The 26,418-nt window shown below is 43.0% G+C and overlaps 2 protein-coding genes across 3 annotated transcripts in view; both read right to left on the bottom strand.

Moving 5' to 3' along the window:
• Positions 1-715: 715 nt before the first annotated feature.
• On the bottom strand, positions 716-10,883 carry mki67 (marker of proliferation Ki-67). The gene is made up of 16 exons (XM_069155886.1): positions 10,779-10,883; positions 10,070-10,173; positions 9,621-9,702; positions 9,266-9,381; positions 8,687-8,756; positions 8,505-8,580; positions 7,592-8,152; positions 7,217-7,440; positions 6,606-7,131; positions 6,170-6,285; positions 5,706-5,889; positions 5,462-5,605; positions 4,390-5,297; positions 3,881-3,926; positions 3,070-3,735; positions 716-2,636 (listed from the first exon to the last, which is right to left on the bottom strand). Exons 2-16 carry the CDS (start codon positions 10,156-10,158, stop codon positions 940-942), a joined length of 5,505 nt encoding a protein of 1,834 aa, XP_069011987.1. The 5' UTR covers positions 10,159-10,173; positions 10,779-10,883; the 3' UTR covers positions 716-939.
• Positions 10,884-12,922: 2,039 nt separating this feature from the next.
• raraa (retinoic acid receptor, alpha a) overlaps positions 12,923-26,418 on the bottom strand; it is a 77,400-nt gene continuing 63,904 nt past the window's right edge. For both annotated transcript variants that reach the window (XM_069155894.1, XM_069155893.1), the window contains exons 3-8: positions 21,810-21,951; positions 16,102-16,262; positions 15,831-16,007; positions 15,538-15,742; positions 15,201-15,359; positions 12,923-15,024 (exon numbers count right to left, since the gene is read on the bottom strand). In XM_069155894.1, coding sequence (XP_069011995.1) covers positions 14,828-15,024; positions 15,201-15,359; positions 15,538-15,742; positions 15,831-16,007; positions 16,102-16,262; positions 21,810-21,951 — 1,041 coding nt within the window. In that variant the 3' untranslated portion in view covers positions 12,923-14,827. The remainder of the gene's footprint in view (positions 15,025-15,200; positions 15,360-15,537; positions 15,743-15,830; positions 16,008-16,101; positions 16,263-21,809; positions 21,952-26,418) is intronic.

The raw sequence follows: 26,418 nt of genomic DNA, 5'->3' as shown, positions 1-26,418 counted from the left end.
GTTGCTCGTGTCTTTATCACAAAGTTCCTTTTTACTCAAATGTTGGGGATTTTCCGTAAACTCAGGGTATTTATTTATGCACCAAAGAATCTTTCTGGAAAATTCGAAACAACTTTTTATTGGTATTATCTTAATTGATGGCACACACCTTTTTAACACGCAACTATGCACTGTAATTAGATGTTTTCTCTGTTGTTTAATAAATAGTCCCTCCTAAATGTTACGCAACCCTTTTTGATGTCTAATCTAAAAGTCGACTGCAATACCTATTTTGTATCTACAAGAACTGACAATCAAAACGAAATAAACATATTCAATGACACTGACAAGCTATTCCTTATGGCTCTTTTGTTAAAAGCTCAGTTAAATTTTCTTTTAAAATAAATAATAATAATAATAATCCACTTATCAATTGACATTTTGACCCAAACTTACCAAGTAAAATACAAATGTGCTTTTGCAAATATTGTGTAGTTTGACTTCTGCCTTTGAGAACAATCAGGAAAGTGACCAAGTTACCAGGAAACAAACATCGCTTGTTGACATCTTTACTATATCCTATAAGCCATTTGATGAACGATCAGTCATTTTATTGCAACATGTCGATGCAATCAATTAATAACAAAATTCAGAAATATTGAGGGGGAAAAAAAAATCACAGTAGTTTTTCCATTGTAGTAAAAAAAATTTAATAACCATTTTTTTTTTTGGGGCACACAAAATATTTGTAGAATCAGTGAAGAACATACAACTTGTCACAAAATAAATGATTAAAACAAGAATCCCTGCTGTACTGGAGAAGAAAAAAAAAAAAAAGAACAGTGCTTCATTTTCAGTAGATAAAACTACGTACTAAAATGCCGCAAAATCGAGAAAAAAAAGGTACCAAAAAAAGAAGACCCAAAAGTAACTGGAATTAAAAAATACATACAAATGGGTCTACTTCTTTGCTGGTCTTCCTCTGCGGGCTTTTGGCTGCGTTTCAGCTTCAGCTTTCTTCGGATCCAGCTTGCTTGTGGATTCCGCGGTGACGTCACTCTTTGCACCTCGCCGAGCTCTCTTGACGGGCTGTGCTTCAGCAACTTCATCTGAGAGATCTTCCTCTTCAATTTTCTTTGCATCCTTTGACACATTTTGGCTTTCCGGGTCGGCGAGTTTGGACTTCCGACCTCGACCTGCCTTTGCAGGTGTCACTTTTGAAATCCCAGAGACTTCCAGGTCGGATTTCCACTTGACAGATTTTTTGGACGTTTTTGCGTCTTCCACGACAGCGCTGCTTAAATCTTCGGAGGGACTTGCCCGGTCGTTGGTGGCTTCTTCTGCTGAAGGCTTTTCTGCTGCCCGTCTTCCCTTCCTTGCCGGTCCGGCTGCAGCTGGACCCGACTCTGAAACCAGGACTGTGGACTTTGCATCCTCAAGAGGAGACGCTGCACCTCGCCGGGCTCTCTTGGCTGGAACGGCTTGCGAGATCTCATTTTTCCCTGATGTCTTCACCCCCCTCGCCCTGCTGGGTTTACTGACTGGAGCAACTGGCTCCACAGTTGTTTTCTCTTCAGCCTGCAGCTCATGTTCAGGACTTTCAGCAGTGACTTCCACTTCTTCAGTGACTTGTTTTGCTCTCCGACCGCGTTTGGGTTTGTCAGCGACCTCTTGGACCTCGGTGGATTCCACGGGAGTTACACTCTCAGTGTCTTGCTTTGCTTTGCGCCCTCCTCTCCTGGGCTTTGCAGCCGCGGCAGCTTGTTCACGGATCGTCACCGGTTCAGCAAGTGGAGCTTCTGCCTTCTCTGGAACAACACCGGTGGTTTGGACTTCTCTTGGTTCTACAGGGTCCTGCTCAGACTTTCTGGTTCTCTTTGATTTCTGAACGGGCAGAGATTTTGGTGTATTAAGTGACGTAGTCTTGTCATTGCTGTGCATCTTTTCTTCTTCCTGTTTGGCATGTCTTCCCCTCTTGGCCCTGACTGGAAGCTGAGCCTGCTGCATGGTCTCCTCTGTGACAGCTGTGTCTTCCACCGCCTCATTTTGTTCAGCGGTGTCAGCTTTCGTCTTCCTTCCTCTTCTTGGTTTTCCAACAGCGGCGAGAACGGGCTGTTGAGGCTGCTGTTCGGCACTGGCGGCTTCATTTTGCTCTGACCGAGCTGGCGTTTTGGGTTTTCTCCCTCTACGGGGCTTCACGACAGCTTCTTCAGTTGGGGGTGCAGACTCACCTCCTTGAGAAGTTTGGTCACCGACGGCTTCAGAGGAAACCTCAGCCGTCAGCTGTGTTTCAACAGCAGGTTGCTCAAGGGTGCTTTCTTGAGACTTTGCATTTCTGCCTCTTGGCGCTTGTCTGGCAGCGGGTGGCGCTGTAGCCTCAGTTTTCTTTCCTCTTCTTGCTCTGACTGGAGCAGAGACAACGGTCTCTTCAGCGGTTTCTGCTGCCACCTCTTCATCCTCAGCCGCTTTAGATTCCACCAGTTTTGCTCTTCTGCCTCGAACAGATTTCTTCGGAACTGCAGCTGGCGTCTCGACATCGGGTGAAGTCTCAGATTCGGTTGCCTGGAGAACAGTTTCCACGGCATCCGTTGACTTATTTTCATCAGTTCCACCCGACAACACCTCCAGCTGCTCACTGCAGACTTCATTAACATCTGCTTTTAAAATAATGACAAAACAAAGAAGAAATGTTAGAAATACATTTACAGGTGTTTAATAATAATAATGTTTAACTGCTCAGTTAAAGACGGCACATCTGCCCCCACCAAAATTATGAATATGCAGACACTAATTGTAAATATGAATTTAAACAAAACCCGAGCATAAAATGGATCAAACCATTTCAATATGGACCAACCAATAGTCATCAAATCTGTTCCAACAGCATGTTTGGACTCCAACTCGTATCTCCCATATCTTACAGTGTTTAAATGTATATGCACAATTGTGAATACTCCCAAAAAGGGAAGGTACATTTACCAAATACCAAAATGTTGCATGGGATCAAAACTGTTTTTTTTGTTTTTTTTAGGGGACATCTCATTAAATCAACAGGCAAGAAACAAAACTAAAGAAAAAGGGATGAGATACCTTCTGCCAGGTCAGCTTGAGGAACATCTTCAGTGTGCATGTCTGGCACTGATTCTTTAGCTTTTCTCGCTCTCCTGGGCTTCAGCACAGCCTTCTCATTTGCTTTGTTGTCGACATGTATTGAAGCGCTCCGTTCACTCTCAGGTTCTGGTGCCGTTTCAGTTTCAGTGACAACTTCTTGATCCATTTCAGCCTGACCATCAGACACTTTTTTGGCATTCCGTCCTCTTTTTGTCTTCGGAGCGGCTTCAGAAGGCCGAGGGACACTTTCTTCCATTGTGAGCTCAACATCCCTGCTTTCAGTGATCTTTGCATTTCTGCCTCTTGGCGCTTGTCTGGCAGCGGGTGGCGCTGTAGCCTCAGTTTTCCTTCCTCTTCTTGCTCTGACTGGAGCAGAGACAGCGGGCTCTTCAGGGGTTTCTGCTGCCACCTCTTCATCATCCTCCTCCTCTTTAGATTCCACCAGTTTTGCTCTTCTGCCTCGAACAGATTTCTTCTGAACTGCAGCTGCGCTCATTTCTGCGACTTTGCAAGCTGCCGTCTCGACATCAGATAAAGTCTCAGATTCAGGTGCCTGGAGAACAGTTTCCACGGCATCTGTTGACTTATTTTCGTCAGTTCCACCCGACAACACCTCCAGCTGCTCACTGCAGACTTCATTAACATCTGCTTTTAAAATAATGAGAAAATAAAGAAGAAATGTTAGATTTACAGTTCTAAATAGTTTAACTAAAAGTATGTAACGATCAAACAACTCCTGTCCAGTTCTACAATCAGCCATTTAATATTTCTCTTATTACACTTCGCCCACCTTTTTCTGCATCTACACCACGATCCACAGGCATTTGATCTTCACCCTGTTAAAAACAGATCAAAAACAATTGAGACAATGAGCACAAAGAAAGCAGGTAAACCATGTAGAACACAGATATCTCATTAAAAAGGTTAGCTTTTGTGAAATTTAACATTACATGTTGCAAGGGCTTTACTATGTCGGGTGCCCTGAGATGACTTGTGTTTTTATTTGATGTTATTTCAATAAATAACCAGATTGAACTATATCTGTGGCTACAGAGACAAAACTAAACAAATCAGAAAGAAGATAAATGATGGATTTAGGAACAAAAAAGGAAATTAGCCGAAGTGTTTAGACTAGTGTTGCATAATAAATTGAATACGTGGCAATAATCCTTTCTTTTTTTTTTTTTTTTTTTCCCCCCTCCATATTCCAATTGCTTCCTGTAATGTTGCTCATATCTACAATCTAAATACTTCACTGTTCTGGAGTAGATATATCAATGTTGATGCTTCCATTATTACCTTGTCTGTCTGCAGCTGTGCGGTGGGATCAGTCAGCGGCTCCTCCAGGAGCTCTTTAAGACCCTCGAAGTCTTCCACTGGAGCGTAACCCCTCAGCCTGGGGGACTTCATGATTCTCTTGATGCCGAAGTTCTCCTCAACAGGTTCCCCCTTCTCTCTGGGAGTTCTCATCAGCCTCTTCACGCCGACCATATCTTCAACTGGAGCACTTTTCTCCTTAGGGGTCTTCATCACCCGCTTGATTCTGGTGAGACACATCATCGGGGAGCTCCCGGGAGTTTTCATGTCTGCCACTTCTGATTGGTCTTCAGATTCTTGCATGTGCGCAGGAGTCTGCAGAAGTTCCTCAGCACCATCAGCCTCGAGGTCTTTGGGAGTCTTCAGAAGTTTTTCTCTTAGGTCTTCGAGAGGTTCAGCTTCTTGTTTTGGAGTTGTAAAAATTCTCTTAACTCCAGTGAGGCACTCTTGCTGTTCAAGCTTCTGTTTGGGAGTTGTCAGAAGTTTCCCTCTGATGTCCTCTACAGATTCAGCCTTCTGTCTTGGGGTCTTCATGATCCTCTTCACTCCAGTGAGGCACTCTTGTTGTTCAGCTTTCTGCTTAGGAGTTTTCATAATCTTCTCTCTCAGGTCCTCAACAGGCTCCGGTTTCGATCTTGGGGTTTCCATGATCCCCTTACCTCCAGTGAGACACTCGGTTAATTCTGGCTTCTGTTTGGGAGTCGTTACAGAGGTTGTCGTCACATCGGTGTCCTGCTGCTCGCTGGACTCAGAGGTAGCCTCCAAGGCAGGGATGTCACTGATGAAGCTCGACTCTTCATCTCCATTAAGGAGGCGTTGGACTGCGTCACTGTTGTATCTTCTTCCTTTTACTGTAGCTTCAACAGTCAGTGGAGACACCATCATTTCACCTGCAAGATAAATCAGTTTGTTTTTTAAATTTTCTAATCTAACATCCCAGCAGGCTTGTTTAGACAAACTCTTTCATCTTGGTGAACATGCAGTGCACAAATTGAATGCTTTAGTTCACTCTTAATAACAACAACAACACCACAAACACAAACATGCAGGCTACCTGGCTCCTCTGGTGTGTTCAACACTGATGGTTCAATCCCAGGCGTGCCCAGACCTCCGGCTGGTGTCTTTGCAGCACTGTTCTCGTTGACAACAGATCTCCTCTTCCTTTCATTTACAGGCGTTTTAAACATTTCAGAAACGCCTGAAAGAACAATGCACGATATGAGCAGGTGCAAACTTCAAGTCCAAAATACACAAGAACAAGTGTTCCCAGTTATCGTTGTTGGAAAAGTGGTAATTACCAGTCAAGTCCTCGTCCATTTTCATGTTCTTTTTGAAGATAGCCGTATTGGTGACCACTCGTGGTGCCGCTGCAGTTGGATGTAAAACCTCTCGTTTGTGAGCTCTGCCCACAACAATGGTAGCAGGTGAATCTGCATGTCCAGTGCTCACATGGCCCTTGAGTTTTCTTGCCGGGGTCTGAGACTTTAAAAAAAAAAAAAAGGGGAACCGTATAAGCATCACAACAAGACATGCAGTAACACTTGCAATGCTATACGAGTACACACTCCTTCAAATATAGTCTAAATGGTTGTTCCCTAAGATTTGAATTATTAATCAAGACAAGTAACAGTCAAAGACACAGAATGAGTGTTTGTAATGGATCCAACAAGAACTAAAAAAAAAAAAAAAAAAACTAGGAAAACAAAAACAGAAGTTTCATAATGTAAATGTACCCTTTAATTATTACAATCTCTTACTTTACCTGTGGTTTGGTCACTGCATTCTTTATTTTCTTTTGGGGGATCTTCTTTGTTGGCTGTACAGCAACTGGAGCCTTAGTTTGTCCAAATTTCACAATGTCTGCCCAAGAATTCAAGACTAAGACAACAGGAGAAGGAAAAGAAAAAAAAAAAAGGAAAAGAAAAATCACATTATTACATGGGATTAGCATATAAAAAGAATATAGAAACTCACAACAAAGATTTCTGATGGATTAAAAAAAAAAAGTGCTACACTAAAACTTGAAAGAAAATATAATATATGTAGCTTTTCAACTGTGCTCTTTATACTTTATTCCATTTAACACAAACACAATCTCCAAGGACAACACCGACAAAGCATGGAATTGAGTTTTCTTGGGATAATAAAATACTTGGAGCAAACGCAAGAAATAATACAAATTGCAGGGTTTAAAATACCTTTCATAGATGCCCGTGAAACGCCACCTTTTCTGTGCATTAGTTTTACTGCACTCTTGGCAACACCTGGAGTCTTCCTCGAGGTGCTCTTCATGCTCGCCCTCCTCAAAGGTATTTTAGGAGTAACGGTGAGTGAAGGCACTTCTTCAGGGACAGCGTCGGCTTCTGCAACTGGAGAGGGTGTGCTGATGCGGGACACAGAGAAGCGTCCTTGAACTGTGGGGGTCCGGAGTCCAGAATTCAAGGGGATTTTAGCTGGTGTTGCAGTCTTGCGTTGAGTTTTAGGCTGTTTGTTGGCCTTAGGAGTTTCCACTTTGTTTGTAGAGGGAGACTTTCCCTGTGCTGGAGACAAACTCTTGGATTTTGGTGTCTTCTCTGCAGGGGATGCTGCCTTGGGAGAAGATGATCTGGATTTGGGAGACTTCTTTGCAGGAGATGCTGCTTTGGGAGAAGCAGACTTGGATTTCGGAGATTTCTTGGCACCTGGTGACTTCTTTGGGGATGGAGTCCCTTCTTGTTCAAACTCCTACGAAAAAACGAGATTCATGTTAAATAAGGGTACATGACATTGACAATAAATACATTGGCAAGTCAAATCTACTCAGTCTTACGTTTAGCAAGCCAATGACGGATGCTCGTCTGAGCAGCGACTGTTTGGCTTTCAGGAGAGACAAGCTTCTTCGCGGAGTGGCCCCCTTGCGTAATGGAGAGTCGGGAGGAAGCCGTTTGTCAAATAACTCTGGGCTCAGGATTCCTCCGAAGGACACACGTTTCCTCTTCATTTTGGATGTCGGTAGGTCTGTTCCAAGCTCGCCACCTTTGCGTTTTTTGGACACTAGTTTAAGAAAACAAGTATTTGTACATTAGTAGCAATCTAGCAGAAATACACTGTATATAAACAAGCATGCTTGTTACTGTATTTCAATTAAGGCAAAAAAAATAAAAAATAAAATAAATATATATATATATATCTGTAGATGTAAAACCTTTTTCAGCTTTCGCAGAGTTCCTTGGTGATGCCTTTCGAAGATGTTCCGTTTTGGGAGTAGCGATTGCTTGCTCTTCTTGTTCCTTAGTAACAGCAGGCGTGGCTTCCTTGCTCCTCCTTCTCACAGGCGACTTGGGTGTTTGAGCAGAAATGTGCTCAATAACCTCACCTGCTGCTTCAGCTTCCTCTGCTCTGGGACCAGACACCTCAGCAGAAGGAACCTTTGAGGACCTCCTCGGCCTCTTGGCAGACTCTGGGGTTCCGCTAGCTGAGACGTCAGCTTTCCCCTTCTCCGGAGTGCTTTTGTCTTCTGTGGCGGCAGGTTTTCCATCATTCTTCCTGAGCGATACAGGCTTTGGAGTGCAAAGCTTTGGAGAAGGTGTCTGAAGCAGACTGGCAGCAGATTTCCGTGGGGTCTTGACATCCAGAGATTTTTTGATCATTTGATACAGGTCGTTGAAGGGGGAGCTTGGCTTGCTTTGCAGCGACTCCACCTCCACAGCTTTCTCCAGGGATCGCTGGATGTTGTTGTGGTTAGCTCCATCTTTAAGATGAGGGTCTTTAAAAGAACAAAATCGGTCAAGTTTACCTGCTAGTTGAAATAACTTGAAACAAAAATAACAAGTGTCGGGTGGAGAAACCATGGACAAACAATATCCCCATCAATGGTACAGATTATATAAAAACAGACTATACAAATATCAATTTAAAGAATGTACACAACACATCATGACAATCATCTGCACCTGTATTAATCATGTAAAACAATCTTCATCTACTGCGATTGATTTGTTTAATGTCAGTTTTTCTTGTGATTTCATCAATCATTGTCTTTTGAAGTAACAAGTAGCTTTTTTTTTTAAATTTTTTTTTTTAATACAAATTCAGAATAAACACTCATACAATCTCACCTGTGGATATTTCAGAGATCTTCTTTTCTTCTGTTTCAACAATGCCAGAGTCACCCACTTGCTGATCTTGAAGAATCTAAACATAAGAAATGTTTATTACCACATTTGTAAAATAGGGAAAATGTAAAATTGAAGGGGCTTGGGATGGCTGAAATGCTGGAGTGCAAAAATTTGTTGTTTACTTTGAGGGTTTCAGCTTTGCCTCCAATGGAAGACCTCTTCTTTGGTGTGGGTGCTGGTGGGTATTCAAACCTGAAATGATTATGAACAACAAAACTTACTTACATCAATCATAAAAAAAGGAACATCAGGGCAACAGGACCATTGCTATTTCATTTCCATTGCATTCAGTATGTGTTCTTGAAATAAATTGTATCTGTACTTAAATTTCCAGACACATTTTTGGTCCGTGGATCTCCCATTATTCACACAAATTATATATATATATTTTTTTAAAAGTGTATATTATTTGATTTTCTGTCTATGCGTGAAAACTATACATAATTAAACAAAAATTTCCCACCACATGTATTTTGCAGGAATTTGTAACTATGCAATATTGCCTTATAAATCATTATTAGAAGTGTAATGTGTCGTTTCTTATTTTTGTTACTTATAGACTTGTACGTAAGCAGCTGGAACACAAATTTTAATAAAAAGTTGTCATAAATGTTGACACTAACAAAGCCATTTTTTTTACTTTGTGGCAGGCAATTAACCCGAGGTAATAAGGATGGCGAAATGTCTCTTTTCACACTCACCTGAAAGAACGGTCAATAATAGTTATCACATCTCCGTGCTTCAAACGCTCCGACTGCTGTAAAGCATCTCCATTAACACATGTTGGAGTCACTGAACTCAAATTGGTCAAAATGACCTGGGAGAGAGAAACACAAAAATAACAACAACAAAAAAACTTGTCAGAGCAGAATATTAGTGTTAGCAACTATTTTATTTCTGTTATGGTCAAGATTCATCACAATCGATTCAGAAATGAGTTAAGCAATTCGATTTTAACCACAATATTGATTTTGTAGATACCAAAAAAAAAAAAAAATCCAGATTTAAGTTGAAACACTACAAGTCAATGTGGTCATGTTCAGTTTGCATTGGTACCTCTTTATTTTCATTCAAGTCAATCCTGCAATGCTCCTTGGAGACTTGAGGAAGCTGAATACGAATGTCGCAGTGAGGCTGCCTGTAAGATCACAAAGAAACAAACGTGTCAACACCGGGGAGGCAAAAGATCGAAAATTCAAGTGAACTTGTGAATTAACACTGTGGAGACTTGTGGCTCCGCGGTGGTGAGCAGACACGTAGATTCTGACGTCAGCTGCGGATGGCCCTCCTCTAACCCTAAACCCAACACGAGGCTACACTCAGTGGATGTTGATGGACACTACATGTGCATGTGCGGTCTGTCATACAAATAGAAGACAACAACCATTGCAATTACGACGAAACGGGAGAGGAAATCATATTTAATACAGAATAGGAAATTATCACATTTTTATTTTTTTTTTTAGAAAACATCATATCCACAAAATGCATTTTATTGACCTCACCTTCCAAATAAGCAGGTTGCAGTGAGAGGAAATTCAGTCCCATCTTTTCCACTCCTCTTAATCACGACTATTTTTCCATGCAATGGCATTTTTGCAGATGATACCTGGGAAGATTACCAAACCAAAAGGTGTCAAACTGTGCAAAGCTGGAAAAGCAAACATGACGTCAACTTTGGGAAAACGTTTAATTTTTTAAAGACCACTTCATTTCACCGTTACAGAGAAGCCTTTCAGACGTGTACAAATCTTGAGGCAAGTAGTGTGACCAAAAAAAAAAAAAAAAAGAATAATTTAAGAGTTTAAAAACATTTAATTTTAGCCGACCAATGTTAGTTGGTGACATTCGTCTCGGCTCATACCGTTTGTTTGTTTTTACTTTGGGTGGAATTAACGTCGTTTTACGTTTACTGTTTCAAATTAAGACCATTATTTATTATTCATGAATTAAAACGTAACTGAAAAAGATCTGCAACATCCCACGTGCAATGTCGCCTCGAGGGCAACTTTCATCTTACCGGACATCGCGAACAACGTAGAAAACTTAAGTATCACCGGCTGCTAACTACACTGTAAAACACGATACGGTCTTTGCAGTTAAAACGTGGAGCGATAATTTAGCTATATCTCCAACGTTAAAACTCATCGTCGTGTCGCCATTACGCGACGTCACGAAATACATAATGTTAAATTAGACTGGATGTAACCTCACCTGAAGGTCCGTTCAATGACACGTTAACTTCTGGAAATCCATAAACATCGACCGGGCTGTAACAAAGCGGAATTTTACAATAATATCATTTAAGACTTAAAGGCAGATATGACTACCGTACATACCGACTACTATCTAACGCAAACTTGCTTAAACAGCCGTTCCTAGTTGTCTCTCGTCTCTTCCAGAGATGGTTGCGGTATCACTCCGCCAAACTACACACGCACATTAACCCCCGAAAATACTTGCATTAACAGATGGTTTCGGATACGGTATATGCATTATTTTGTGTCACTACGTTTTAAAGATTCTATTTGATGACCTGAATCAAGTTTAACTTACATTTATAGAAAAGGCACTATTTTGTTTACAAATTTGGCGGAATAATCTCACCTCAAGTGAAGCGTTGGTCGTTTGAAAATATTTGAAATTCCGCGCGAAGGATTTCGATTGGTTGAAACGTCACACTCTCTGTAAGAGGGCGGTGCGTGCTACGAGCAGTGGGAGGTGGTTTTTTGTTTTTTTTTGTCAGACAGGTACTGACTGGGCTTCTTCCTGAAAATTAGGTTTGCCATCTCTGCCGCTATCCAGAAATTATTTTGCAAAAATGGACCGAATTGATCTTGAAACAGCCACAACTACATGCAGATTGACAGCTGCTTCATGGGTTTAACATACATGATGTTAAAGCATTTGAACAGACATTATTTTAAGTTCTACATTTGCAGCATATAATCATGATAAGACCTTTTAAACACACATTTTGACATTAAATTGCAGGAAAAAAACCCACGAGTGTTAATAGTGAAATTAATAGGAGCTTTATTCAGTTAATGTGTTAATGCTCCAGGACCATCAGATATGTGTAGTGACAAATGTTTATATACTCTTATTCATAATCTAATGTGCTCTAAAACATAAGTATGTAAAGACATAAGGAAGACAAACTGTTTTGTTTTAACAATCTTTTGTGCAATATTTGCAGTATGTTAAAATGTCAATTTTCCTGATGCCTAAAGTCAAGTACAGACCAGACTTGTCTGCCTGAGCTTGGTGCACACAATCAAGTAACAATTACTCTTGGTCTTATATTCCTCTTGACACCACCTTTTGCAGCTAGCATTGTATATTTTAATAGAATAATCCGCTCTGCCAAATTAAGTAGAACCATCTGTAAATCTATCAGCCTGGTTCAAGGTAGTGTTGCTTTTTGAGGTAATTTCCTCCGGTACTTTGTTCATCTTATTTTAAAATTGTATATGCGTTTTCTTCTCAACAGCAGCCGCTGTAGCCACCAACTACAATTACAGGATATGGCATGCTTGCTAAAAGAATGTTAGAAAAGCACAAGTAGGGTAGAAGCCACAAAGTCAGCAGACTCGCTCTCTTAATTGTATGCTATACAGAAAAATATCCAAAGTTTGCTAACACTAGCTGCTAAGTTCTGATTTGAGCGTTGTTGTTGTTTTTTTTTTGTTTTTTTTTTTTAAATCTGCTTTAAAGATTTAGATTGTGCTATTTCTTATTTAAAAGTTATGTTTTATCTAAACCCAACCTAAAAGCAGATTTTGATTTAAGGCTGTGAAGATTTGTCTTTGGTCTGGTATTTATCTGGTGGGCGGTCGCAATACGCAGCACTGACTTTAAGTATTAACGGTGACTTGAAGACACCCCTGTAGCAGAGAATAAAAACAATGACACATGAACAACACAAACGCATGTAATTATTAAATGTTGGTTTTATTTTTTAATCTTTTTTTGTTGTTTTTTTTTTGTTTTTTTTTTCAAAGTCGCTTGATAATCTTGACAAAATTGCAACATATTCCATACTTCTCAAACTGACGGTGTGTCTGTTGCTATTCCAGATTAGCTGTGGAGGGAAAAGTTGTGCGCTGTTCTGGACAGGTTAAGTCCTAAATGATGAAAGCAGCTTCGACCGTACAAATAAAAAAAAGTACACATGAACGACTCAGAGAGACTCCACACTGGCATCCTATGTTGTGACGTCGGGCGGTCAGGGTCAGTGTCTCTCTGCACAAGTCCTGGTCTGCCAGGCCAAACAAAAGTGAGTGATTGAAGAAAAAATTCAGGGGCTCAGTAGCAGAAATGTGTGTGTACATGTGCATCTGTGATTGGAGGTGTAAGGTGGAGGGGGTGGAGGGGGGTGGGGTGGGGTGCAGCACAGAACGTATACAAAGAACAGGCCAAGCACACAGAATGATTCCTTCCTGAGACATTGGTGTGTGTACAGTAATGATGGTGGAGATGACGCGTGTTAATGGTGAAGGCGTTTTGGTGTAAAGTGAGTCACAGGGCGCGAGGTTGCTCTGGATCCGGCAAAAAGTCACATATTTGTTTCTACCACAGGTTGCCAGGGGGAAAGATTTGTGAGGGCTTGGCTGACGAACATCACATTTGGGACCTTCACCTGCCTGACCACTGACAAAGCAGAGGGACCACTACAATCTAGTCGTCTCCCATCCACTACAGATTGATCCATTCAGAGAGAATTACTTGTGTTTAATACAGAGTGTATGTACACCATTCTTCACATTTGAACTCTCTTTGAAGCCGAGCTGCTGGAGCTCACCGTTTTCAGAAACACCCTTCTCTTTCTGCTACATGGCCAAAAAATAAAAAGCTATGCCCCGACAGGAGTGCTACCTTTGTTATCTACTGTACATAAAAACATGGTTTTAAAAAATGAAAGGGGCAAAGGTTGAAAAGCGTTTGTGAAAGCCACATTCTGAACAGCCAGTGATTGGTGAAGGGTCTGCCCACTATTTAGCAGGACACAAAACATGAAAGAACTTCCTTCAGTAAAATGTGCTCAAAATGTCTTTTTTTTTTTTTTTTCTTGAATCACAAACCTATAAACAAAGACATAAAAGGTATTCTTAAAAAAAAAAAAAAAATCAGGTGAAGCCTAAAACTCTTCATAGTTTTAAAGAAATGAATACAGCTTATATACACAAACTCAAAGGCTACTTAAAATACACCTTAATAATGAATCTTCATTAATTTGATTTCTTGAAAGGACCTGTGACCATATCATACAACCAAGTTCATACAATCATTTTTTTTCCATTCTCTTGGAAGAAAAAAAGAAAAAAAAAAAGAAAAAAAGGAAAACAAATCCAACCTGGAATAGTAGGTGATATTCATTGCGACTTGTTTTCTGTGCACATTTGTGTGTGTATGTATCTGTTTGCATGTGTGGACTGGAGAGAAATTTCAACATCTTTTTTGTTAATTAGAATAATGTACAAATGCGAAACTGAAACGTCTCTCTCAGTACTCTTTGACGGGTATGAAAAGATTCAAACGGTGAAGGAGTACAACAATTTCTAATCTCAGCTCAGAAAACATGTCCTCATTTCAACCTGCCATTCTGTTCTGGACATGTCAATCACAATAGTTCCTTAATTTTTCTATATATATTTATATATCTTTTGTACGAAATCTGTTTGTTTTTTTTAAATTGGAAAAAAGAGAAAAGACCCAAAGCCTTTGAGGAGTGAGGTCTTTTTTTTGACGAGTCCCAAAGTTGCAGTCTGCCTCAGAGTACAACAAAAAAGTGTCTGGTGTTTGTCAAGTCAGTCTGTATTCATTGTCCTTGTCCATAGATTTGTCCCACTGTTCCCCGCCTGCTCTCGGTTTCATTAAGAACCGGTCTCCACTGCGTCCAGATCTGTTTCCATCAGTCATTTGGAGAAAGGTGGAGGAGGGGAGGAGCAGCAGTGGAGAGGAGAGTGGAGGGAGGAAGGGTCATCAGCAGTGTTTACGGTGTGGTATCTCGGGAGGCATCGTCACCCCGGCCTGCTCCGGCCTCACCTCCCCTCACGTCTGCTTTCCAGAGTGAGGGAAAGCAGATCAGGAGATGGGGGTTCGTGTTGTAGGGAGAGGAGGAGGTTGGCTCTGCCAGTCTCCTGAGTTCAGCAGTTAAGAGTCAAGGCCCACCTCCTTCGCCCCTCCTCTTCAGAACATCATCGAGCGAGGAGACAGAGAGCAACATGAGGACAAAAGAAAAAGTAAAAGGTGGGCCGCTACTACGGCGATTGTGTGGCTGGACTGCTTTGGGCAGAGCTTGGGGACAGACTGGGGCTGCAACTGCCTGAGGGGGCGCCACTGGGCCGGCCGCCCGCCGCGCCGCTTTCCAGACCTTCCGAGTTCTCCAGCATCTCCTGGATGAGAGGCGGCATGGAGCCGGGGATCTCCATCTTCAGCGTGATGACACGTTCAGCTCCTGCAACAAGGGTTGGAGAGAAGGAAAAATGTGAGTTACCAAAGCTATGAATGAATGAATGAATGAATGAATGAAAAATACTTCATGCAGTAATTCAAAGTCAAAGTGTATTTCAATCATTGGTTATTCAACTAATCCCAATATAATTAACATAAAAGCACTAGTGGACCACAGACCTTTAGCACTGATGCTTCTCAGATCAGTGATCTTCATCAGCATCTTAGGGAACATATGCGGTTTGTGGGGCCTCCTCTTCCTTACATAAATCTTCAGCGCCTCCAGAAGAGGCTCCTGCAGGATGTCCACTTTGTCTGCCTCTTCCAAGTCCTGTCGATCTGAGGAAAAAACACACAAAAAACAGAAAAAAACCGATGTCAATACTCTCCAACTTTTACTGTCATTTCTACCTTACTATTGTTTCTTCCACACACAAAGACCTGTCTTAGTTTCCAGGTAAAAAAAAAAAAGCCTCTATGAACTGTAAAAACGTTTTCACTCATTGTGATAAAGTACCTCCACACAGCAAACAGATGGCGCTAAGCAGCCCCGTCTCTGCATCATCCATCTCCAGAGGAAGGAGCTGGTTGGCGAAGGCAAAGACCAGGTCAGTGAGGGGACCGAAGCCGGCGTTGTGCATCTGGGTTCGGTTTAGCGTGAGTCCGTCTGAGAAAGTCATGGTGTCTTGCTCCGGCGTGTAACGCGTACAGATCCGCAGTATCTGTGGGCAGCAGGGACAACACGGTGAGCGTTTAACAGTTGAATGGTTGAACAGTTAAATGGACGGTCCGTTGGGTCATTGTTTGTACCAGGATGTCCAGACAGGCGGCTTTGAGCAGAGTGATCTGGTCGGCGATGGTGAGCGTCGTGAAGCCGGGCAGCTGTTTCGCGAACTCCACCGTCTTTATGATGCACTTGGTGGAGAGTTCACTGAACTTGTCCCACAGGTCTACGTCCAAGGACACGCGTCGTTCTGAGCTGTTAGTCTGTAAAAAAAAAAAAGTACACATTTGAATTAGAAATGCACCTAAAAAAGGTTAAACACAGGGACACACAGAGTGTCTGTTTCATGTCACTGACCGTAGTGTATTTGCCCAGCTGGCAGAGAGAGGGGAAGGTTTCCTTGTGTGCCTTGCGAACCCTGTCGATCATCTGCTCCGTGTCGGGACTCAGCACGTAGCTCTCTGTGCACTCCTGCTTCTTCTCATCCTTTTTCTTCTTGTTCCGGTCGTTCCTCACCGCTACAGGGAGCAGAGAAACACAAGGATCAGTATGTAGGGCAAGATCGGTTTTTTTTTTTCTTTTTTTGTCAAGGGACAAATTTGACATCAAAGCTAATATTAATTTAATGTAAATAGAGTGGCTCACACCGTGTCTCAGTTTTATAGTGAAACCCTTCACCAATTAATACAATTCTTACAGAAAAGAAACTGCTACTTAGATCTATCGCAGTTTTCCATATAGTGTGCAGTTTATGCAGCCCATTAAATGCAAGCACACAACCTTGATATTATAAGTCACATATTAGCACCTCCTGACACCACCTCAAGGTAAACTGAGATCAAAGGCAAAGTCATCAGCGGCAAAGGATGCTCTGTCGGCTGCAAACAGCAGCAGCAGCCGCATCTTCTCTTATCCGATGCTATAAGATGAATGTTGTGAGACAGCTCCGTCCAGGAAGGGCTATGGTAATGGGGGAGAAAGAGATAAAAAAAATACTTGAAAAAATAATCCACTGTCGTTTCCCTCTGGGCGATCTGGCTGAGAGTAGTGTGCTCACCCCAAATGACAAAAAACACTAGGCGTGGTGTTTAGCATTGGAATTCCATTACAGGCTCAATCCATTTCTCCAAGCCCATCCATGCTGGGGTGCTGTTTTGCTGCGGCTACGTTGTGTGTGTGTGTGTGTGCGTGCGTGTGTGTGTGTGTGTGTGTGTGTGTGTGTGTGTGTGTGTGTGTGTGTGTTGAGGCTGGGGGTGGATTGCGTGAGATGGGGTTCTAGTTGATAAATAGTGGTGGGGGATGGAGCTATCCATAAGGCTGACAAATTGCCATAGCTTTCATTAGGGGTCCCAGCTAATCTAATAACATAATATGACAAATATCCTGCCTCTAATGGTTTTAAAAGGGCTCGGAGCCCAAACCGGCAAAAAAAAAACCTTCCAGCTTCCTCTCTCTCTCTCACGTCTCTCTCTCTTCCTCCCGGTTATACAACCCACTCTCGCTTTCCGTGTCGTCCTTTATGTTTGTTTCATTCTCAGCTGATGCACACGGCCTCTCCTCTCCAAAATTGCATTCTTTCGCATTAAACCCTCCACCTTCCTTAAACTCATCTCTATCAGCTCTCCAATCTCTACCTCCCCCCTCCGGCCGCCTGCATTCCCCCCTAGCTACTGACCTAAAATCAGATTTTCCTTGTCTTAATCCTAACCTTGACCATTAAGGGCAGGAGCGCTTGAGCTGATGGGAGATCAGTGTGTTTGACAGAGGGGCCTGGAGCGGGGCCAAGGTAGGGAAGCACTACTCTGTGCTGCTGCGGCTCATTCATCAGCCCACAGACAGGCCTCCCTGCCTGGGAGAACATGAAGGGAAGGAGGAAGGTGGGGGCTGGAAGTCTGATCCTGCATTATGTTATTGCTAAGCACCGCTCCCCACAACAAGAAATGAAGAAGACCCTGCTGTGATCGTGGTAATGGATTTTTTTTTCCAAGCGTTTATTGGTACTCATGTGGAAGGGCAGGGGATTCACCAAAATATGTGGCCATGCAGGGAACAATGATGTATCAAAAAGCTTACCTTATACAGTATGTTATGATGAGACAGTGAAAACAAGAAAATGTTTTTCACTTCCATTTACTGTAATGAACTAATAATGACTTAGTTAGTGAAGGGCCGGCCCGGTTGGTGGGGCTGATTGGGAATCAGATTCCTGTCTGCCATGAGGGGAGGGGCGGAGCGGTGCAACACAGTCGATGTCCAATTAATTCACAAATAAAAGTGGGGCATCCCTAGTGCCCAGACATTACCCGCACTGACAAATTGGCAGCACAATCATAAGCCGCACAACACAATTTAATGAAGTCATTAAAGAACTATTAGGCATGACTGGCGATCTGTCATGGCGAATTGCCACATGTAATAACTTTTGGTGTGTGTGTGGGGGGGGGAATGAAAGAAATAATGTGTGTGTGTGTGTGTGTGTGTGTGTGTGTGTGTGTGTGTGTGTGTGTGTGTGTGTGTGTGTGTGTGTGTGTGTGTGTGTCAATGCATCTTTCAAAATGCATTATGAGAATATGAATGCTAATGGGGGAACTTGCATCCCGGATTGTTTGCAGTCAACGTGCTCATTGCATAAAAATGATTTACAAGAGCAAGTGTGTAACGTGTGCAGAATACTGCGACAACACACACACACACACACACACACACACACACACACACACACACACACACACACACACAGCCATCACTCAATCATTCGTTCTCATAGTGGATTTCAGCTGCGGCGTGCACTTAATAGACAATTTCAGTGCCACAGTGTGTATGCATTTGTGCGCGCGTGTGTGTGTGTGTTAGTGTCTGTGTACAAGACAGAGAGAGGTGGGCAGACAGGGATAATTCGTGTGAGGAAAATTAAAGCGCTGGCAGCTCGTCCATCACGCAGATTAAATTCAATGGAAAGATAAAAATGTCAATGTTCCCCCCTGCTCCCGCTGCTCGCAGCGCACAGCCACCGTCGACAGTGATGAAACTTCCCCCCCCTCTCTCTGTCCTCCAGCCTCTCTCATCCCTCCTCCTCCCACCCTTCCCTCCCTCCCCCCTTTCCTCTCCTCTCCTCTCTCAACTCTAGATTTTCATTCTCACTCATACTGGGTTCAATACTCTTCTTTTTCACAGCCTTCATCTTTCTCTACTATCCTGCCTCTCTGGCTGATGTTATCCTCCCTTTGCGTTGTTCTCCATCATTCTGTGCTTCATCTTATTTTACTTTTATTACTTTTTCTATCGCTGAATAACGTCTTCCTCGAGGAAAATGTGGGCGATAACTTTGTGAGTTTGACACAAAAAAAAAGGGAAGGGAGAGTGGGGGAGGATATTGAGGCATGGTGTCTGCTGTAATCTCAAATAAATAAAGTACAGTCTCTATACTGTGTTTATGGTATAGTATAAACTGTGTTTATGAAGGAGTATAGACTCCGTACAGTGTTTATTGTCGAGTTCACCCTCCCTCAATATCCTGCAATTAAACAATTATGATCATCAATAATACAAAAAAAAAACCACCACAAACACACAATTAAAATGGAGAAGACTAAGCAGTAGGAATGAACTTGCTATGGCTGAAAGGGGATTTAAATGCAACAATATATTTGAAAACTGTAACTTCTGCTTCTCATTTTTCCACATCTGCCTCAAAGCTGATCGCTTTTCAAGCCAAAATTGGCTTCTGCCCTTCCTGATAGCGTAATTTAAATATTTTTAGAGGCTTCAAGAGGTAAAACGACCTGATAATTAACAAGTAAAAAGAGAAGATAGGAGAAATGTCATCGTTTTTTTCCTCTAATGAGCCCTTGGAAGGGTTCGAGCCCACGTTGGGCACCACTGTATCATTGTACGGTTAAAGTGCATACAAATGGGCCAATTCTTCTCAAAATGTTTCAATTATCTAAACATGCATGTAAACTTTTTTTTTTTTTTTTTTTTTTTTAGACCATATTCATTTTGGCCATACGTAGTGGTGTGCTTTAACCACACACTGTCAGGCTGATAGTAACCTGGCACTGGGCTTACAGGCGTGTCACTCCCCCCCTCCCTCTGATGCCGTCTTGCTTGGCATTGCCACCTGGCAGCAGGCATGGCACTGTCATCTGGAGCTGTCTGCCAGCAGACACAAGGTCACCCAGACGTCCCCCGGAGCCAGCAGGGAGTCCACCTTCTGTGTGTGTGTGTGTGTGTGTGTGTGTGTGTGTGTGTGTGTGTGTGTGTGTGTGTGTGTGTGTGTATGTGTGTGTGTGTGTGTGTGTGTGAGACGAAGAGTGTATGGTGTCCTAAGTAGAGCTGTCCGACTCTATTTCCGTTAAAGCCTTTTTATTCATACCAGTTTGTGTTTTGTCACCTTGTCCGTGCATAATTTGCATGTGTGTGCATGACATTATGCAAAAGCATGCATTTTGATGAGTGTGTGCCTTCTTGTGTCTGTGTCAGAGGCACACAGAGTCCCTGCTGGCCCCCAGATGGCCACCCTCTCCGTCCTTACCAGCCCAGACCAGTTTCACTGGCCAAAGTCACCGCTGTGACCACAAGACGAGCAATGTGCACACTCTGCACAAAATGACCAGAGTCTGAGGAAAGCACTACTATTAAACCAGAAGCAGCTCAGCAAAGGTGGCTGTAAATCTATAAATCTATAATAAAATTTCCAGCCTCGAGTCCATTCAGAAAAACCCTCTCACCTTACCCGTTTTTCTCTTCTGCAGTACCACTTAGTGACCACTAGATGGCTCTCCAATTCCAGTCTAACACCCTGTTCAGTGCTGTGTGCCTCAGTGCACGCATATGTCTGTAAAAGAACTGGCTGCTGTGATGCTTCTAACCATGATTAATGGCCCCATTCAAAGGTAAGGAGCTCAGAGGATAACTTCTTTTACTGTAAGCCACAGTGATGTGGCACGGGGAGCACTCCCTGCACTTGCTGTACCAGAAAGATGAGGTAAATAGCGCTGAGAAGACAGGAGGCTCAGAGAGACGGAGCAACGGAGGCTGTATGCATGTGTGTTTAAACAAGAGTGTGCCAGTGGGGGCAGGAGAGGTGCTGCACTCTCCGTCCTGTTATTGATATATATTATTATTACAGAGGACTTATCATTGTTATTCGAACTAATGTGTCCCATACACACACTCTGGTAAGATGGTAATCGAATGGGTGTATGTGTCTGCATGTATATGACAGTGTGTGTCATGTGATCAGGTTGAGATAAAAGAAAAAAAAAAACCCTGCTGGCCCCTGAGTGTACTGATGTCACACCTCTACCAATTACTTTATCAAGTCTGCCTGCATGTGTGTGTGTGTGTGTGTGTGTGTGTGTGTGTGTGTGTGTGTGTGTGTGTGTGTGTGTGTGTGTGTGTGTGTGTGAGAGTGTGTGTGAGAGTGTGTGTGTATGTTCACACAGCCCCCGGGGTGCAATGATGGAAGCAGACGCCTGCTCTTTCACTCTCGGCAGGTGAGAACATATTCATCACAGAGGCCTGCCAAGCCTGGCGACACCCTGACTGTTACTGCCAGTCTGCATCACGGCTGCCCTTTGTCTCGAGTCAGAGATACAGCAGATATTTTCAAACTAAAATCTCGCAACTAAATCAAAATGAAGGCCAACAGCTAATAGCAAATAGTAATAGCTTTGGTTTCACTTGTATTTTGATTTGATATTTGCCAAAGGTCTCAAGGAATGTTCTCATAAAATAAAAAATGGAACCCAAATAAATTCCCCCAACCGCAGCATTATGACATATGATGTCAGATTGGACCGGAAGATAAGAAGTGCAGTCACTGATTAATGGTAAATCAATCCCAAACATGCACACCTAAATGTGTGTGCATCAATACTGAACACTTACGCAATGCTAGTAGTGAAACAAATGTCAACAACTGCTGGGACTTGAGGCTTCCTGCTGTAGTAACAATTATGCCAACCGCTCTGGGATTAAAGAACTACATATTAGATCTGTGCTTGGTCTTAATGACCCCTGTGGGAGCAGAGCATTCTGGGTAACATGAATTTTATACTCACACTCCTTCGACATCCCGACTTCCAGGCACTTCTGCAGCCGACAGTACTGGCAGCGATTGCGGGTGACTTTGTTGATGATGCAGTTCTTCTCCCGGTGACAAGTGTACACCATGTTCTTCTGGATGCTTCTCCGAAAGAAGCCCTGCGAGACAGAAACACAGAGAGGTAAGGCGATGAAGAGAGAGGGCAGGCGTAGGCGAAGGATCGGGAGAGATGGGACGGTTTTAGCAAATAAAGCAGTAAGTAGCAAAACTGCTCAGCGTGTAGCGTTGTACCGTTTCTGTTATCAAATCCAGAAATGTATTTCTACTCAGTGGCGACCCACCATAACGGCACCCATTGGTGTTTCAACTGCCTTTTTGAAGCCTCAAATCGCTATCTTGGTTTTATGGAGCCAGAAGTGACCGTATTTAGACGAGATGGGGGGGAGCTAGCAATGGATCTAACTGACAACCTGAGGATACTACGCCCGCCCACCAATACCAGAAACCTGACTGCACCCCAGGCATGTCAATTAAACCAGGCACACCCCAAAACATACCTCTCTTTGAGGCCAGATATCTAATTAACTATTAAAATATTTGACACCATAATGACTTGTGGAAAGAATTTATTGACTTTTCATTTAATGAGAAGTTTTTGAATGAGAGTCTCTTGGAGCCAGAGTTTTGTTGAAGCCAGCCCCTAGTGGCCCTCAGTGGTATTGCACTTCAAGGCACTTCCACTGGCTGCACTTTTCATTTCCGGAAACTACGTCCACTTTTATAAACACTCTATGATTCCTACCAATTTTACTCCATTTAAGATGTGCTTCAGCTCGCTTGTGCCAACCTTCCTCATATCTTGCCCATGATCTCGCGTCACTTTTTATACAGCTTCCCCACAAAAAAAAAACCCTCATATGAAATTCAAAAAGAGACCATGCAGAACGGCCAGACACTGTACAGCTGCAGTTAAAAGGCAACGTACTTTCAAACAGTTAAGTCCGTAAAGGGCTTAACCCCAGACACAATCTGGACAGAGACAAACAGTCAGTCAGTCTTGTCACCTTGAGTTTTCCCACCTGCTCGGTGAGCTCCACTTGAGACACACGAACACAAAAATGCTTTCGGAAAGGCTTTTTTGGGGCAAAAGGCACAACGGTTACTGGGTGTCACATAACAGTGGCCTAGTTTAGACAGCCAGAAATAAGCAATACTAGATCCAGGCCAAGCACATATTATTAGCGAGACAGAGACGGCGGGAGAGATAAAGAGACCATAGGTTGTGTAAGAAAGAAAGAAAAAAAAAAAAAAAAGGAATCCCTATTTTCCAGCATCAAATTAACAGGGTCAACACAAATAAAGAAAATAAATCTATTGTAAGCTCATGAGGCAGAGCAAAGTATAATGAGATCATCTTTGGTCACTAAGCTGAAATGGGACATTTTTTTGGGAAGGGAAACTATGTTTTGGTTGCACAAAAACAAGAAAATATCTCTTCCACATTGATTGAACCCACATCCCATGTCCCAACTCAGGAATAATTTTGATTCACTTTCTATGAACCCTAACATAGCTCTGACCGCTAAAAATAAGCTCCGAAATATTAGCTCTCAAATTTACTGTCAAGCAAATGTATTTTAAACCATAAAATTAACCACATTTTTGAGTTAATGTTCAGCACCCCAAAAAAAATCTTGTAAATGCTACTTGGGTGTCACACTTAATCAACAAAGCCAAATCCATGCATCACAACTTATGTTATCGTTAATACCACAAACCAATAAAATCAATATTAATCTCTATGGCCTTCTTGCTCAAACCTGTCCTTCTTGTGTGTCAAAAAGATAAAAAGGGGTTAATGCAAATCAGGACTCAACTGAGTGAGTCCTCAGCAAGGAAGGCTGTGGACTAATGTAATACAGGTCAGTGTCAGTATTGATGTGACTCAGTGGGACACGGGCTGTGTTTTGCTGGGTAGGATAGTGGGTGGGACCGGCCAGGCAGGGAGGGAGGGCGGGAGGCTGGTGGAGTGTGTGGTGTGGTGGAGAAGCCTGCCAGGGAGCCCCAGCCCATGCAGAGGGATTAGCTTCGCTAGCCGACAGATGGCTGGTGGACCTAAGCCCGCAATTAGTCCTTCCCCGGATCGCCAGCCTCTTCTCACGTCTCCCGTCCACCAGCACAGAGTGGAAGTGATTGAGGCTTCTGATGAGCTACAAACAGGGAATGTGCACAGTTTTATGTTTGTTTTTGAGCAAGGTACCAGCATGGGCAATCAAGACGCTTGGCACATGATAGACTTTATTTTCAGCTGAAAGAGGAAGTGTTTCAATGCTCAGAGGTTTGCCTCATCCATTTTCTGTCATGGCTTCATAAGTGCCTCACATCTGTGTTGCAACCCGTCACGTAATCTACATATTTTGAAAAGGAAAAGAGTAAAAAAAAAAAAACTCCACCATTTTCAAAAAATTAGAGATTTCTTTTCACCATTTCTAGCAAAGCAACCAAAGGTTTTGTGTCTACAGCAGATAACTTTAAAAAAAAAAAAAAAAAAAAACTCAGAAAAGGACCTGTTTTCTCCCGACGGACTAATGAGGCCTGAACAAACAGCAAAGCAAAGAGAAGAAGACTTGTCATTATATTTGTGGCTGCTGATGCTGAGGGATACGTCTGTGGTGTGTGTGTGTGTGTGTGTGTGTGTGTGTGTGTGTGTGTGTGTATATCATGTCCTCTTTGATCCAACAGTGCCCCGACCCTGACCCCGGTGTCACCAGGGGATTGACCCACTCCCTCCTGACACCATGAGGCTCAGGTGCCCTCTCGTAGCACCTCCCGATTGGTTGTTGCCGCTGGCCCGTGGGCCAGTCAATTGTTCCTGCCCCCTCCTCCCTCCCCTTATTTTAGGAGTCATTGCTTCCTGCGGCCCTTAAGCCTCTTTTTGTATCACCGCTTAATCCACCCTGCGACAAGAGCCCTCAGCGGGGCTGTCAGCCACCCTGTAGTGTTCAGAGGAGATGAGAGCCACGAGGAGAGTGAGAGGGAGGCAAGCAAGGAAAAGAGGAACAGCACATTCGTGATTGCGTGTGTCATGTGCTCCTAAGTTCACAGCTGCCTACCTGGTGTGAGCCTCATGCGTTTATGAGTGACTTTGCATGTGTGTGAGGAAATGCTTTATTAAGAGGGAAGTGTGTGTGTGTGTGTGCGTGCGTGTGTGTGGTGGGGGGTGGGGCGGGGTGGGGGGTGCTGCTGCAGGGTTAGTGAGTTCACAGAGAAGGACAGGAATCCTGTCTTAGGTGACCATGCTTGTGTTCCCAGCCTCCTACTGTGTCCGTGCATGTGTGAATATGTGTGCCCCCGCTTGTATTACAAAGCATCTATAGCCTATACATTAGTAAAGACACATGCTTGCTAAGAGGGCCATCTGAAAAACACAGCATGGAGGGGACACTCATGCATGAAACAGTTGAGCTGGAGATGTTGGAAACATGGTCGCTTCCCTCCCCTTGCGGATACCAGGAGAAATCGGCTGCTACGCACCGGCATGCCTTCAAGACAAAAAACATAAACAAGAGGGGGCGGGCATGCATATTTAATGGTTAAGTGTTAATATCTGCAGGGGAAAAGAAGTGCAACCCTGGTAAGTATGTGCGGGCGGTAGAACTTAAACAACAAACGACTGAGCTTTCTCCAAGTAGCAGAGCTCAACATCCCCCTCCTGTTTCCTCAGCTCACTGCAGCCCCCAGGAAATGCCTTTGTAGTTTGGCATGCTGCAGCAAAGCCGACGCTGCTAACCCTCGACTTACCCCAGTCTCAGATGAGACACTATATACATTCACATGCCTGTAGTGCTGAATTATTGAGCGTGCTATGCCAAGTCATCTCCTCTGAAGTCAGAGATATGGTGAAGGCATCCTGAATTTTTCAAATTAGCACTGCAGCTATCGAGAGGGAAGGCAGCCGGTTCATGTACGGGGTACTAGCAGCTGATACAAGCTGCTGAACTTGTGATATTTTTGTAGTTTTACCCATTCCTGATGCTTATGCTGACATTTTTCTGAACTGTTGTGTTCTGGGGACATGATGACAGAATGGAGAACAGAGCCAGGCAGGCATGAGTGTTCTGATAGGTTTAAATTGAAAAACCTTAAACGACTCATGTGGTAATGGCAATAAATCTCATATCAAAAATGATTTATTTACCTGAAATACTACCGTCATGTTCACACATTGTGTTTCAATGCAAAAGGACAAACTTAACAGCTTTGGATTAATCACTTTTAAGAACTTAGTTACGTTCTCATATTTAGGAATGTGTTTAGAACCTGTGCAACCATTTGACTGCTCCTGCTTCTTGTCTTATTGACTCCGTCATGTCCTGAATTCAAGCCTGACACAAATGCTGGTTGTAGCTGTCAAATAAAGATGAAAAAAAGAAGTGTAGTTCTGATATAAAAGCTCATTCTTTGTGAAAACGTCACAGTTTCCCTCGGCTGCTAATCAATGTATCTGATTACTGATTTACTACATACAGTCAATATGTGTGTATTCTCTCTTTGGGTAACAATAATCTACTTCAGTCATAATACACATGGGAAACCAATGATATTCAGCACGGAGGGCATGTTGA

The sequence above is a fragment of the Embiotoca jacksoni genome, unplaced genomic scaffold (genome assembly GCF_022577435.1).
Source record: "Embiotoca jacksoni isolate LCO1_2020_lvr unplaced genomic scaffold, fEmbJac1.0.p SCAF_20, whole genome shotgun sequence".
Lineage (NCBI taxonomy): Eukaryota > Metazoa > Chordata > Actinopteri > Embiotocidae > Embiotoca > Embiotoca jacksoni.
The sequence above is the reverse complement of the archived record's forward strand: the minus strand, read 5'-3'. Positions and strand labels throughout refer to the sequence as shown.